The sequence below is a fragment of the Cryptomeria japonica genome, chromosome 3 (genome assembly GCF_030272615.1).
Source record: "Cryptomeria japonica chromosome 3, Sugi_1.0, whole genome shotgun sequence".
Lineage (NCBI taxonomy): Eukaryota > Viridiplantae > Streptophyta > Pinopsida > Cupressales > Cupressaceae > Cryptomeria > Cryptomeria japonica.
In genome coordinates this window covers 433,194,807-433,211,499 of record NC_081407.1, presented here as the reverse complement: position 1 = coordinate 433,211,499, position 16,693 = coordinate 433,194,807, and the positions used below count along the sequence as shown (strand labels likewise).

At 36.5% G+C, this 16,693-nt stretch overlaps 1 protein-coding gene across 2 annotated transcripts; it reads left to right on the top strand.

Moving 5' to 3' along the window:
* The first annotated feature begins 14,341 nt into the window (after positions 1 to 14,341).
* Positions 14,342 to 16,205, top strand: LOC131070401 (uncharacterized). Of its 2 annotated transcripts, none has more exons than XM_058005909.2 (5): positions 14,342 to 14,888; positions 14,982 to 15,059; positions 15,166 to 15,271; positions 15,396 to 15,541; positions 15,704 to 16,205. In XM_058005909.2, exons 1-5 carry the CDS (start codon positions 14,496 to 14,498, stop codon positions 15,902 to 15,904), a joined length of 924 nt encoding a protein of 307 aa, XP_057861892.2. In that variant the 5' UTR covers positions 14,342 to 14,495; the 3' UTR covers positions 15,905 to 16,205. The 2 variants fall into 2 exon arrangements, with proteins under 2 accessions (XP_057861892.2, XP_057861891.2); XM_058005908.2 differs by having other exon boundaries at positions 14,354 to 14,888; positions 15,701 to 16,205.
* Positions 16,206 to 16,693: the final 488 nt, after the last annotated feature.

Genomic DNA, 16,693 nt, shown 5'->3' with positions numbered 1-16,693 from the left:
TGTTAAAGTTATAGATGTTTTTCAAACAACCTATTAATCAGGACTTTAGACATAATGTATGTAAAAAATCAATAATAATTGTTTATTAAATTCAAAATAAGGTAAAATTTATATTGGTAGAAATCTAAACAATTTCCTTAAAAATCCCTTTCCATTTCATCAATTTTGGGTAAAAAAATGTCATTAGCCAAATGGGAGAAATCTGGAAAGCCAAGGAAAACTTGTAAACACGTTTTTTTGTGTTGACTTTCCAAGACATGTGCAAGACAAATCCCAAAGCAAACTTGAGGGAAAAATGAAGGGAAAAAATTATGTCAGAAAAAATGGATATCCGTTATGGAAACCAAAATGCATATTTGTTTTGAAAAATTTAGAAAAACACATTTTAGTAAAATGGGCATAACTTTTACATTTCTTATCAAAATTTTGATTTTTAATAGGTGTTGGAAAGGTGATTAATATATTTACACTATGGAATAGGTAGTGTTTCTATATTATGTATTAAAAAATAATTATAATTAATTTAAATTTATCCTTCATTTTTGAAACACCAAAAGCTCACAACTTTTGAATATGAATTCCCTCTTTCATGATTTGTTTTTTTGTAACAATCATCTCAAAATAATTGAAACATTAAATGAGTAATTAATAATAGAAAATTTAGGAATTTTACTAAGGAGTGTAATAAATTTTGGTAAACCATGTTATCTCTCTCTGTTCTTTTCTCTACCTTTCTCTCCTAAGATCTAAACCTATCACTCCACCTATATGTTTCTCCCTCTCTCTCTTTTTGTCCATATTATACACATCTCTTTAGACCTATCTCTCTAAATCTTGTTGAATCCCTCACTACTCTCTCTCTCTCTCAAGCTCTACACTTATATTTCTACCTCTTCATCACTCCCTCCTTTATCTCACTCTCTCTCCCCTAAGATATAGACTTGTCTCTCTACATTTCCTTCTCCTCTCTAGCAACAAAATTCAGAGTGGGGGAGGAGAGGGGCAAAGGGAAGTATCAATAAAGGGAGAGGGGGAGAGAGGTGAGAGGGAGAGGGTAATTAGAGGGAAGAGAGAATGAGAGAGAGAGCTGGAGGTAATTAGGTGGTAGGGGGAGAGGGGGAGAGGGAAAAGTATCAACAAAGGGGAGAGAGAGAGAGAGAGAGAGAGAGAGAGAGAGAGAGAGAGAGAGAGAGAGAGAGAGAGAGAGAGAGAGAGAGAGAGAGAGGGGGGAGAGAGGTTAGAGAGAGGGTGATTGGAGTGAAGAGAGAATGAGAGAGAGAGTTGGGGATAATTAGGGGCTAGGAGGAGAGGGGAAGAGGGGAAAGTATCAAAAAAGAGAGAGGAGAGATGGGGAGAGAGGTGAAGAGAGATATTGAGAGAGTAATTAGGGGGAGAGGGAGAGGGAAGTATCTATAAAGGCATAGGGGGGAGAGAGATGAGATAGAGGGGTAATTGGGGGGAAGAAAGAATGAGAGAGAGGTTGGGGGTAATTAGTGGATAAGAGGAGCTTGGGAGAGGGGAAAGTATCAAGGAAGGGAGAGAGGGAGAGATGTGGAGAGAGGTAAAGAGAGAGATAGAGATAGAGATAGAGGATAATTAGGGGGAGGGAGAGGGGGGAGAGGGAAGTATCATTGTTGTTATAGAGATAGAGATGGTAATTAGGGGGCTCTCTCCCCATATCTCCCCTCTCTACCTTTGTTGATACTTCCCCCTTCACCCACCTCTCTCTCTCTCTCTCTCTCTCTCTCTCTCTCTCCCCCTTTGTTGATACTTCCCTCTCCTCCTCCCCCTAATTATTTTCTCTCTGGACCTCTCTCTTTGAACCTCTCTCCCAATCTCTCCAAATATCTCCCTTTATACTTTCCCTTGTCCCCCTCTCCTCCTACCCCCTAATTACCACCTAATTACCCCCCAACTCTCTCTCTCTCATTCTCTCTTCCTCAATTACTCTCTCTCTCTCTCTCATTCTCTCTTCCTCAATTACCCTCTCTCTCTCTCTCTCTCACACACACACACACACACACACACACACACACACACACACACACACACACACACATGTCTCCCCCTCTCACTTACCCCCAACTCTCTCCCATTCTCTCTTCCCCCCAATTACCCTCTCTCTCTCACAACTCTCCCCCCCTCTCCCTTTGTTGATACTTCCCTCTCCCCCTCTCTCCCTCCCCCTTAATTACCCTCTCTAGGTCTCTCCCTACCATGCTCTCTCTCTAAACTTCCCTCTCGCCCTCCCCATAATTACCCTCTCTATCTCTCTCTTCACTTCCCCCCCCATCTCTCCTTCTCTCCCTTTATTGATACTTGTCCCTCTCCCCCTCTCTCCCTACCCCCTAATTACCCCAACTCTCTCTCTCTCTCTCTAATTCTCTTCTCTCCCCAATTACTCTCTCTCTAACATCTCTCCCCCCCTCTCTTTATTGATGCTTCCCTCTCCCCCCTCTACTCCTCCCCATAATTATTCTCTCTCTCTCTCTCTCTCTCTCTCTCTCTCTCTCTCTCACACACACACACACACACACACACACACACACACACACACACACACACACACACACACACACACACACACACACACACCTCTCCCCTCTAATTACTTTGTTTCTCTCTTCAACTCTCTCCCCATCTCCCCTTCTCTCCCTCTATTGGTATTTAGCCCTATCCCCTCTCTCATCTCCTCCTACCCCCTAATTACCCCCTATTGGTATTTAGCCCTATCCCCTCTCTCCTCTCCTCCTACCCCCTAATTACCCCCAAATCTCTCTCTCTCTCTCTCTCTCTCTCTCTCTCTCTCCTCTCTCTCTCTCTCTCTCTCTCTCTCTCTCTCTCTCTCTCTCTCTCTCTCTCTCTCTCTCTCTCCTAGCAAGACAAGTCATAGGGGAAAGATACTCCACACACCTAATAAAGAGCTAAGATAAAAATATAGCTAACACAAAAAAAATCTAAATTAGAAAGATAATCAAGATCCATTACCAATAGGGATAGAGATCTCTACATAGATGAAATAGAGACAGAGAGGGAGATGAAGATAAAAATAAAGAGAGAAAAGATAGATAAAGAGAGGTAGAAGAGATAAATATATAGAGAGGGAGAGACAAAGATGTATAAAGATAAAGACGCAAATAAGGAGAGATATAAGGGTGAAGAGAGATGAAGAGATAAAGAGAGGGAGAGATAGAAGGAGAAATAGAGAGGGATAGACATACCTAACAAAGATATAGAGACACAAATATAGATATAGATATTAAGGTCTATAAAGAGAGAGGGAGAAAAATTGAAAGACAAGGATGGATAGAAAGAGAAGGACATATCTAGAGACAAAGAGAGAGAGAGAGAGGAAGATAGACATAAAAATGAAGATAAAGGGCTCAGAGAGAGATGAATAGATATAGAGAAAGAGATAGGTAAAGACAAAGATACATATATAGAGAGATAGAGAGGTATGGATAGAGAGGGGTACATAGAGTGAGATATAAAAAGGAAGAGATAGAGAGATATAAAAGAAGATGAATATGGATAGATAATGTGATAGAGTGATAAAGAGAGAAATAGAGAATATAGATAGGGATAGATAGAGAGGGAGAGAGAAAGAGGGAGAGATAGAGAGATATATAGGGGCTATGGAGATATTTTCTAAAATATTTATCACGAAATGTGATATTTTGGTACATGCAATAGTAGTACACATTGAAGATGAAAGAATTATAGAATTTTATAGTTGCTAACTCTAAGGTAAGAATTTTTAAATCTAATTTGGGAGAAAATATTGTCTATCACACATGTAGTCAAATATGGATGACTTGTCTAATGGAAAGATACCTTAAGATAAATATATGTTCTGATAATCTTAAATAATTCGTGGAATAAAGGATTTTATTATGCTTGTTTTGATGAATTTTGAAGAAATTCTAAAGGAACATGGGCTTGATATTTAAGGTTCTTTCCATTTATGATGACATTTGATCAATGAGACAACCAACTTAAAGATTAAGAAAGAGCTTGAGGAATTTTTTTATAGTGTAGTAGTTTGTTGTAGATTGAACAAACATTTACAATATATTTAAGGATATGTAGCACCTCACCAAGGAATCCTAGAGCATATGACCAAAATACACACAAGAATACATATAAATTTTTATTTTGAACTTGTAATTAAGATAAGCAAATGAATCATAAACAATAAATAATGCTCAAACCTCAATTTAAGTCAACAGTTCAATACATGAAACTGCACATGCGGAATACTTACACTTAAAAATTCATCTAAACATATAGAAAGGATCCCAAAACCCTAGGATAAGGTTAATGAGGTGATTAGGGTCAAACAAGACTATTCCAAAATTTACACAATTGGATTTAGAAATTAGGACTATATAGTAGGTCCTAGGTGTCATCGATGAGTTTTTCAAGTAACTACTTGCATTTGGATGTCATAAACACCATAAAAAATAACCTTAAGCCAACTTAACACACCTCTGAAGGTTCCTAGATGTCACTACATTTGTAACACATCTAAAATAGAATCAAATTGAGCTCATAGGACCCAAAAAATACCAACCAACTCAACTGAAGGACATAGATACCCAAATTGCACATAGGCACCTAGGAGGACGCCTACACACTTGGAAGAAACTATCTCATCATGCAAATATCCTCAACTCATTCTACTATCTTTGACTCATGCTGGTGTCCTTTGGACTGGCAAAGCCATAGTGATGTCCTCTGAGATATGCATTTGTTCTAACCAGTGATTTTACCAAATGGATGGATTGGACCCATAGATACCCCAAACCTTTTATTAAAGTAAAAATATCAATAAAACTTTTTAATCAAGTGAATTCGATGAAAATATATAGAGACAAGACATGGAAAGTTTCTTTGGGTCACTAGGTGACATCTGCAAGGGTAGTCAGGAATTGGGTGAACCCTAAACATATTCAATCTAACCTAACATTTCCTAAAATATTAGCAAAACTCTCATGGATGTCTAAGACACCTAAAACCCACATTGGAACACTCTTTGGGTCATCCCAAATGAGTTCAAAATGACTCAAAACTTCACTAAACTATACCAAAATGAACAAGATCACATGACAACATTAGGAAATGACTAAATAAACCTCTAAGTCTACTCAAGACACATCTAAATTCATTTTATAGATCCAATTTATTTTTTCCTACAATGCATCCATAATGCATTAATAATTGAAGAACGCACAATACCATAGTTTTTACTCAATTCTAACATCGATGCACGTAAAACTATACTAGTCCATTTGATCATGTTTTAATTACATCATTCTCCTCTTGGAGTGTTAAAAATACATAATATTTGGGTGTAAAATTCTTGTTCCAATATAAAAATGATTACAACATTGCAATAAATTAAGGAAAGAGAAGCTACACGTGTTGAGGAAGGTGGAAGAGTTCTCCAATCTAATGGTGATCCAAGTCCATTGGTCCCCAACGGTGGTTTACAATGACACCTGACCATGTAGAACCCTTAGTTCAACCCCACCATTCTCATGGAGATAATCACATGACCCATGCAGTCATACAATACATACAAAGGGGATAGTAGGCTCACACACATGCCATACATGGAACTCAATGACATACAAGAATACAATGCAACAAAAATGATGAAGGTTATACCATCATGGATGCATATTGGGTCACTATTCAAATATACACAAGGGGTAGGATGTTAGAGACCATGAGATGGGAGTACCATCACATAGTTTGAATTGATGGCTCATGCGGAACCAAGTAGTCCTCTCAATAGTACAATGAGACTCAATCATGCTAGATCAATATGTGTGTGTGTGAGTGCGTGCACGTATGTGCATGCGCATGTGTGTGTACATATGTATGTATTTATATGTGCGTGTGGACGCACACACACACATATACATATATATACATACATATACATATATATATATATATATATATACATACATATATATACATACATACATATACATATATATATACATATACATATACATATATATATGTATATGTATGTATGTATATATATATATATATGTATATATATATATGTATATGTATATGTATGTATCTATATGTACATACATACATATATATATATATACATATATATATATACATATACATATATACATATACATATACATATATACATATACATATATATATATACATATACATATATATATATATATATATGTATATATATATATATGTATATACATATGTATATATATATATATGTATGTATGTACATATATATACATACATATACATACATATACATATATACATACATATACATATATATATATATATATGTATATATATATATATATACATATATATATATATATATATATGTATATGTATGTATATGTATGTATATATATATATGTGTGTATGTATATATATGTATGTATATGTACACACACACCATTTTAGGGTTTTATGGTATGTAGAGTGGGAGGTATCATGGAGTCATATATTTTAGTGTTATATATATTGTAGTTATATCTATTAATGGTGTTTCAAGTTATATATAACTCTTAAAGTAGAAATATTTGATATATATAGATACATTAAGGGTTACATATAATCTAGACAAATATTACGATATTTTTATATATGCAAACATAGACTAACATTAGAATGCATAAATTAAAAACATAAAAACAATTTTTTTTCAACAACATTTCACTCAATTTCATATAATATAATTGATTTGTGAAGAAAAATTCACCCAATCACATAATATTATGATATAGACAAACTTGGCTCGTTGTATATAAATGGATGACCATAAAAACAATGAGAAAAATAAAATGACATGCAATCTAACTTTGTTATCATTCAAACCATGCTAGAAATTAGAATCCAAATTAGGGCATGGGGTTCATTGGTAAATTGGAAGGCATTACAAGTAAAGGACAACAAAATTGTTACAAGAAATTTTGTTACGAACAATTTTGTTACGAGGTAGAGGAATTTTTGCATGGGCACACAATGAACAAGAGTATGAAAGTGAGAATACAATGTTACCCTTGTAAAGCTTCATTTGCATGTGCATTCAATTTATACTTTTGGTTATTAAGTTTTAATGATTTTCTTCCAAATGCAACCAAAAGTAGTTCCTAGATTTCCTTCATAGTTGATTTGTTATTAATGGTGTTTTTGATGTTTTAGTATCACCATAGATGAAGAATTCCTTTTTCTCAAAAGAGTTTTCTGTGAGTATAGATTGTGCTACATGTTTTCTATTTCAATATTTTTGTATATTTGATATTACTTGTATTTATCTGTTTCTACTTTATGAGCATGATTCCTTTGTTTTTGGTGTTATAAATTTATTTGTGGAGTTTTTAGTACTGTAAGTGCATGCATACATTTTTCATTAGTGTCATTGAGAACATGCTAGTAGTAAGTTTTTAAATACGTACACACTAAGCTTATCATATTGGGATATCATGATGAATATGACTAATAAAAATATATTTAAATAATTATTTTAATTGCATGAAAAGTACATATAAATATAAGATTATTTTAATATACATATTAAAAAACAATTATGGAGTAGCCATCTCATCTAAAAAATTAACTATTAATTTAATTAGTATAACAAAATGAATAAATAAAATAATTAATAGTAATTTAATTTAAAAAAAATATTTGACAATTAACAAATGCATAAATTCACATTAAAAATTAGTGCAAAAATTTACACTTTTCTTCTCTATAAAGTTCTAAAGCAATGCATTATTATGGATAAAGGGAAAAATAAGACAAGATAGACAAAGTAAATGCGTAACAAAATATTTTAAAAGCATACACCACTATGAACTAGGACTAGGAATTATATTTTAATGCATGCTTTCCTTCTTCCAAATTTTTAATGATGTTTTCTTATTGCTATCAAATTATTATTTTATAATGGATAATAGTGAGCATGAGAGTAATTGTTTAGTGATTGTAGGGTTTACGTGGAGTAAATGGGCATGGTGGAACATGAAATTGTTGTAGCAGGGTTGATAAGTAGAACGATTATAGTTTCAAATGTCATCTCAAATATATTTGAAATGTAAATTTTAGTTGTTCATGTCATATAACTATTTTTGTAAAATTGGATCTATATTTGAAATATAAATATCTAGTGACAATCACCTATATTTGAGAAAATGCACACATTATTGACCAAAGATCAATGGAACCTTTATGTAAATTAATAGATACTTTTAATTTCATTCTATTTAAAGACTATTTAAAAAAAAGGTATTCTTTATTCACCATAATATTATATTTTTTTGTTAAGAAGTGAAGCCCAACCTGTATTACCATTGAGCCCTCTCTCCTATTCACTTATAGTTCAACACTTTAATACTTTTGACATCTATAATGTATCATTTAAATGACAAGCTATTGAAATATTCCATAATTTCTCCCGCAAAATAGATAATAGAGAAGTTATTATTGTTAGGATGAAAAATTGAATTGAAAACAACAGATAAACAAAATTAACAACACACAACACAAACAATGAGACACACAGATTTATCATGGTTCGACAATTGCCTACATCCACACTTGAAGTAGGGGAATCAATCTATTAATCACCAATCTGGTTTACATATACATAGCTGCAATCAGTTCCAACAATTAACCTCTACAAATGAATTACAATAGCTCTTAAAGATCTTGCAAGGAGAATATGAATAACCAAGAGTTTTGGCGGCAAAAAAGGAAGGAGTCCGTTGGACTTCAACTTCCAACAATCTCCCATTGAAAGCCAATGAACTGCAGCAACAAGTAGATTCCCCCACCCAGTCCTGCTATCAGTTATTGGAAAGGTCAAGAGAAGCTCGACAGAAATTGAACTTCTCCCACTTAACCACTTTAGTGAGCACATCAGCTGGATTCAGGTCGGTATGAATCTTATCTACATCAAACTTGCCTTCTTTGACCATATGGCGAACATAATGTCTACGAACATCAACATATTTTAACCATAGCTGAGATGTCTGATGTTTAGTCATAAAAATTGCACTGCTATTATCACAAAACAAAGCAAAATCTGATTGCTTCAAACCCAACTTGCTGAACAAGAGTTGCAACCATACCATCTCTTTTGCTCCTTTAGAAAGAGCTATATATTCCACCTCCGCAGTCGATTGAGCAACTGTATGTTGCAATTTTTAAGCCCAACTAATCGTTGCCCCAACAAATGTGAAAGCATAACCAGAAGTAGACTTTCTTTTGTCTAAGTCACCTGCAAAATCAGAATCGGTAAACCCTTGCAAAATTGCCTTGTCCTTTCCAAACCATAAACAAAAATCAGAAGTACCTTTGAGATACCTCAAGATATACTTAACCGCCTCCCAATGTGATTTGCTGGATTAGCCATAAATCTGCTCACCAAACCCACGTCATGAGCAATATCCGGTCGAGTAGACACCATAGCATACATGAGACTTCCAATTGCAGATTTGTATGGAATTTTATCCATAAACTCCTTATCTTCTTGTGTTTTAGGACACAATTGAGAAGACAACTGAAAATGAGAGGCTAAGGGTACACAAACAGACTTAGCATCCTCCATACCAAATCTGTCCAAGACTTTTTTAATGTAGTCTTGCTGAGATAGTTTGAGTTCTCTCTTTTTTCTATCCTGAAAAATAGTCATTCCTAGGATCTTCTTTGCTGCCCCTAAATCTTTCATGGCAAATTCCTTTGCTAAGTGAGTTTTAAGTTCACTCACAATCCTCATGCTTGTGCCGGCCACTAGCATATCATCCACATAAAGGAGAAGAATGACAAATTCATAGATACAAGGATCGGACCCGGTGCGAGTAAACTTGTGATCAATCATGAATTTGTTAAATTTAAGATACCACTGCCGGGGGGCTTTCTTAAGCCCATACAAACTGCGTTTCAATCTGCAATAAAGGTGTTCCTGCCCCTTTTTAATGAACCCTTTCGGCTGATGCATAAATAGTTCCTCATCAAGTTCGCCATGGAGAAATACCGTCTTCACATCCAGTTGTTCAAGTTCAAGATCCCACGCTGCAACTATCCCAATACTGCTCGGATGGTAGTCATTTTAACTACTGGCGAGAAAATTTCTTTGAAGTCAAGGTCTTGCTACCGAGCACATCCCTTTACAACCAGTCTTGCTCGAAATCTTTTGTGACCATCGGCTTCATCTTTTAGTTTGTATACCCATTTATTTCTTAATGCCTTTCTGTCAGGCAAAAGTGGCACCAAATCCCATGTCTGATTTCTCACTAGTGCGTCCATTTCTACGCACATTACAGCGTGCTAGTTATCATGGTCTACATTTTTACAAGCTTCTTTGTATGTTGCAGGCTTTGTTTGATCAGCGATGAGCAAAGAAGGTTCAACTTCTTCACAAAACAGTAAATCATGATCGGAGAACTTTGCAGGAGGTTGCCTTTCTCTGGTTGATTTCCTCAATTGACTCTTTGTTGGAGTAGTAGAATCATTATGTATTCCCTGTTTATGCACATTTACATTGCTCCCACTGTTAATATCTCTACTAATATCCCTGTTTGTTTTCCTATCTGCAGGGTATGCAAAAACTTGTGGATTTTTATCCACATTGTGTGCAGGCAATTCGTGGGAGAGAGGGCCTGTAGAGACATCGTGCTCTGCCTGCGTTGACTGTTTGTGCAGGGAGCTCGGTCTGTGGGAGGGGGCTGCCACATCACCATTGGCAGGTTGGGCACATGGTGGTGGCAGGGAGCCCGCGAAGGCAGGTGAGTGTAGAGAAAGCTGGGGTGGGGGGCCCGTGGAGTGAGGGCCTGCGTGGAGCTCATGGGGGAGACAGTAGGGAGTGTGCATGGAGGTTGCGGGAAGCTCACAGGAGAGGGAGTAAGGAGCCTGCAAAGGAGTGGAGGAAGCTGTGGGTAGGTCGAGGGAAGCCTGCAGCGTTGGTAGGTCACGCGAGGAGTGAGGGGAGGCACAAGATTGTGGAGGCTGCCGTGGAGGTGGGTGTGAGGACTGCACAACATACTGTGAGGAGAGTAGATCATGATGTGCAGAGTGCGGTGGAGGTGCAGAGCACCATGGAAGTTGCCCAACTAATTTAGAATAACGTGAGCCAAGATTTCCTGCAACGTGAGTGGTATTTTGGGGAGAATTCGCTCTGTTATGGAGACCCCCAATTTCAAAGTTACACGAAGACCAAACATTTTCATCACTCACTTCTTCATTCTCAGTCTGAGAATTATATTCAACAGATGTAGATGTCATAGGAGCTCCCACTGAATGAGAGACCGAAGGTAGAGCGCTGGTAGTTGAATTCTGAAACAAAGACATAGGGACAAATTCTATCTCTGATTTATTTGAAACTTGTAGTGCGGGAAAGGAGGTTTCATGGAAAACTACATTCCTGCTGCGAACAATCTTTTTGTGAACTGAATCCCACAATTTGAAACCAAACTGCTCTTCTCCATACCCCACAAAGATACATTTCAGTGACTTTGGATCCAATTTCGTTCGCTTTTCCTTGGGTATATGCGAGAAGGCTTCACATCCAAACACATGAAGATGCGAGTATGAAATCCACTTCCCTTGCCATTCCTCTTTCAGAATCCCAAAAGCCAATTTAGATGATGGACTTCGGTTGATTAAATACACTGTTGTGTTACACGCTTCTGTCCAAAATTCTTTGCCTAAACCTGCATTAGACAACATACATCGTGCCTTTTCAAGAATTGTTCTATTCATCCTCTCGGCTGCACCGTTTTCTTGAGGAGTGAAAAAAACAACCTTGATTCTTCTAATCCCATTATCAGCACATAAATCATCAAATTCATGTGAACAAAATTCCCCACTGTTACCGGTTTGTAAGTATTTAATCCTATGCCCAATCTGATTTTCAACTGAAGCCTTGAAAATTTACAATTTTGAAAATACTTCAGATTTCCTAGAAAGCATATAAATCCATACTTTTCTTGTACAATCATCAAGAAATGTTACAAAATAGTTAGCTCCTCTAATGGAGGTTACCTTGGTCGGTCCAAAAACATCCGAGTATAGAAGCTCCAGCGGTGTTGTCTTTGTGTCACGCCCACCTTTCAAAAAACTCTCTCTTTTGTTTGCCATAAAGGCAATGTTCACAAAAGGCTAAGTCAACAAGCTTGAGGCCCGGTAGTTGATTTCTTGTATGCATAACGTGGAGTCCTTTCTTGCTAATGTGCCCAAGTCTTTGATGCCAAAGATCTGCTTTGCTGTCCTCAATCACCATTGCAGCTCCCACTTCACCATGAGTCTTAAATATGTATAGGCTTCCCACTTTGTTACCATTTGCAATCAACATGGTACCATGGGTTACTTTCCATGTATCCGGGAGAAAATTAACATTAAGACCTTGACCAAAGAGCTGTCCAACAGATATCAAATTCCACTTCAATTTTGGGACATGGTGAATATCTTTGAGTAGCCATGTTTTACCACCTTCTAATGGCAGCAATACATCCCCTTTGCCTGTAATTTCACAAGCTTTGTTATCTTCTAAGAAAACATTGCCAAAATGACCTTCATGGTAGTTAATGAACGCTTTAAGACATGATGTAGCATGATAGGAGGCACCAGAATCAAGCACCCATGAGTCCGGAGTAGTGTCGGTTGTTGAAAGGATTAATACACTATCATCTTTATCATAAACTGTATTTGCTTCGCTATTCCGTACCCTCTCTTGTGCCCTTTTGAAATTTCTACAATCCTTCTTCACATGACCAGCTTTGCCACAAAACCAACATTCACCATTTCTGTTTCTAGACTTCGATCTCTTTGCTGATTTCGAACGTCTATGATAATTATTTCTGCCTCTATTATGACCTCTACCTTTATTTTCGGTGCTGACCACTGTTAAGGCTTCACTGGATGAAGGTTCATCATTCTTTCTTCTCAAATCCTCGCTGAGAAGAGTAGCTGCTACATCATTAAAAACCAACTTATTTTTACCGGATATAGATGTGCTAACTGATGTTACAACACCATCCTAGTTGCTTGGTAAAGAACATAATAACAAAACAGCCTTGCTTTCATCATCTTGTGTCATCCCCACCGAAGTCGCTTGACTAATCAATGTATTGAATTCATTGACGTGGTTTGCCATAGCACAACCCTCCTTCATTTTCAGTTTGTACAAGCGCTTCATAATAAAAACTTTAATTTCAGTCGATGCCATTTCATACATGGCTGAGAGTTTATCCCATACATCTTTTGTTGTTGCATCACCCGTGACATTGAAGAGAACATTATTGGATAGCGAGGGAAAGATTGTTGCTCTCGCCTTCTTGTCCAATTTTTCCCATTCTTCATCAGCCATCCCAGCTGGTTTCTTTGCTTTCCCTTCAAGCACGAGTGAAAGGTCTTGCTTTATCAGCAAAGATTCCATCAACACCTTCCATAATCTGAAGCTCTGATCGGAGAACTTCTCTATCTTCGATTATTCCATGATTTTGAAAATTCAAACACCAAAATCTAAACAACAATCTAACCTCGGTCTGATACCAATTGTTAGGATGAAAAATTGAATTGAAAACAACAGATAAACATAATTAACAACACACAACACAAACAATGAGACACACAGATTTATCGTGGTTCGGCAATTGCCTACATCCACACTTGAAGCAGGGGAATCAATCTATTAATCACCAATCTGGTTTACATATACACAGCTGCAATCAGCTCCAGCGATTAACCTCTACAAATGAATTACAATCAGCTCTTAAAGAGCTTGCAAGGAAAATATGAATAGCCAAAAGTTTTGGCGGCAAACAAGGAAGGAGTCCGTTGGACTTCAACTTCCAACAATTATACTTCCAAATCAATTATACTTCCAAATATATATACCATTTTTAGCAAGTGATTATTAAGTTGCTATTTTTTTAGCTAACTTGTATAATTACCTAAAATCTCTATAAAGTAAGACAATTGTAATCACAGAAATAAAGCTGAAGCTTTGTGTGTCTTCGTCTGTGCCTCTGTCCACCATCGTGTAATGAAAACAACATTTGGTAACGGGGGCTTCCCTTCTCCTTTCCTATCTGCGACACTCCTGCCTGGTTAGTCGAAGTCAATAAGAGAAAGAAAGCAACCTTCTCAACAATTGTTTTCGCGTTAACATACTAGAACAAACAAAACTGGCATATACCGAGTATCTGTCCTTGCCAATTCCATTTAAAATGTGGTGAAAGCTTCACCAAGGGCTCATATTGTTTCTACTCTCCACCACCCATTTCTTCATTCTATGCTATTTCTAACATACCTAGCGATGTGGAGGTTTTTCCTACGTTCAATTCTGCCTGCGTACGCGCAATTTATACACGTTTTTTCCTTTGAAACTTGTTCTACACCGCCACAGCTGACTTTGAATTCCAGAGCATTGTACTAAGCTGCGTCTTTTGCAAGACATCTCTTACTAGTTTGAAAAGTATATGCTGCTTCTCATTGAGTTTTTAAATAGGAGATACCAGTTGTATTTGAGTTTAATTCAGATTGTGAAATGTTTGGGTGATACATTTTGGGATCAGAGAATGTCATCCTCTCGTTTATTGGAATCACACAATGGGGGTCTTTGTAAAATACAACATTCAACACTAGTGATGGGGGTTGCAAGGATCAAAACTTCCAAGCCTTCCAGCCGGTTTGCAGTTCAAGCCGCAGGAATGACAAATTTGTACAGGAAAATTACTGGTAAGAGGAAGCCAGCGACGTGCTCGCTGCAAGAGAAGGTATCAGCAAAAGAAGAAGTAATAATTTGGGACTTTCCTAAAAGAGGACTGGATTTACAACCAGAGAAGAATCGGGCTCAAGATTTGATTCAGAAAGTGAGTTGATCATTTAGAACATTATGTGACAGGCATGGTGAACAATTTAATATTCGAGTAGAATGTTAATTAATAGTGTATGTGTATGTGCAGATTGTTTTTAACTGTCGATATTTTACCTTGATGGGTGTGGGTTGCGCACTCATAGGTTCTATTCTCTGCTTCTTAAGGGTATTTCTTCTTTTGCACCAGAAATATTGAAGAAGAAATTTTTTCAATAATCTAATCCAGTTTTTAAAAAAATTATGCCTTTAAAATCTATATTCATCTCTTACAGGGATGCGCGCTTATGTGGGGATCTTTTTTGGAATACTTCCATCGTCTTCCAATTTTCAAGGGATTAGAGTCTGCCCATGGAATTTTACCACTCGTAGAAGCAATAGGTATGGAAATGTTAAAGTTGAACACTTGTAATTTTTCACGAGCCTTTAGCCTTCACTTTCTGTTTCATAAAATCGTTTTGACTCTTTAAAGACCCACATAAATATTGATGGTTGTATGATTCAGATATATATTTGCTGGGAACAGTAATGCTCATCTTCGGCATTGGTCTGTACGAGCTGTTCATCAGCAACCTTCACATCCCTTCAAATGCACCTTATGCCTCACTCCCTCATCGCAGATCTAGCTTGTTTGGACTCTTTGTCTTACAGGTTTGAGACCGTCACAGCTTGTACTTGTTTAAATTATTTTAAAATGAGGTTTTTACACAATTTTTTTGGGTTATCATACTGTATCCTACAATGTGATCTGAAATCATTGTAGTTATATTTATACTAGCTATGATTATTGCTAAGAAAGTGGGTGTGCAGAAGCGTCCTGCATGGTTGGATGTGAAGTCGGTGGAAGAACTGACAGCAAAAGTGGAAAGAGTGATGATGATGATAGCGCTGCTTTCTTTGTTGGACAAAATCAAATGGGTCCTCATAATTACACCCTTCGACTTACTCTGTTTCTCGGCTACAATACTTTTCTCTTCTGCCTCCATTTTCCTACTTTCCAAATTGTCTCGCTAACACCTGCCTTCCAACACCATCATGTACAATAGGTGTTGTGGGGATGGCATTTCACAGCACCACTAACTTAAAACTTATCAAATACAGAGGTTTTATCTGTAGATCTTCATCAGCTTAAGCAGAGAAAATGGTTATTTCAATGATCAGTTTCTCGGATATTTACTGCTGCCAGGCAATATTTTCAGAGTGTCAAGGTCATCGTTCCAATGGAAACAGTGATCTTGAAAATATACAGCAAACACACTGTTTAGAATGAAGGAAATTTTTTACATCTTTAACAAATTTTTGAAGTCTTTTTCTATGTCTACTCTCAGTCTACTCTCGATCAAATTCTTAAAAAATGAATTAAGTGTGAAGGTCATTGTATGAATTGCAAATACTTTAAATTAAATAGACTGGTAATTGTCAGCGACTGCAAACATTTAAAGGTCACCATTATTGAGACGTAGGTGAATAAATGAGTATTGTTGTTGTATGTAGGAGTGGACCCTGTATCAGCTGTCCAGCAATACGAACAGAGACTAATCGCACGCATGAAAATCACCAATCTATTTTATTCCTGTCAAAAATCTTCACTTCAGCATCACAAGATACTTTTTCTAGATATTTCTAGATTTGATTTGATTGTGTGTATATATATATTTTGTTGGGGTGGTTTTTATAATGATAAGACAAAAAAGTCAAATTCAAAAAATAAAGTCAGATAGAAGAGAAAGTACTTTAATTTAATGTCATCGGGATAAAAGGGTTTAATCAAGACAGATAAATGGTATGCAACTGTAGCTATTT

Excerpts from the sequence above, each read along its gene's own strand:
- LOC131070401 (XM_058005908.2), top strand. The coding sequence starts at position 14,496 with ATGCTGCTTCTCATTGAGTTTTTAAATAGGAGATACCAGTTGTATTTG. Across the intron at positions 15,272-15,395 it reads ACCACTCGTAGAAGCAATAG|ATATATATTTGCTGGGAACA; the intron begins GTATGGAAATGT and ends TGTATGATTCAG. Across the intron at positions 15,542-15,700 it reads TTGGACTCTTTGTCTTACAG|AAGCGTCCTGCATGGTTGGA; the intron begins GTTTGAGACCGT and ends GTGGGTGTGCAG.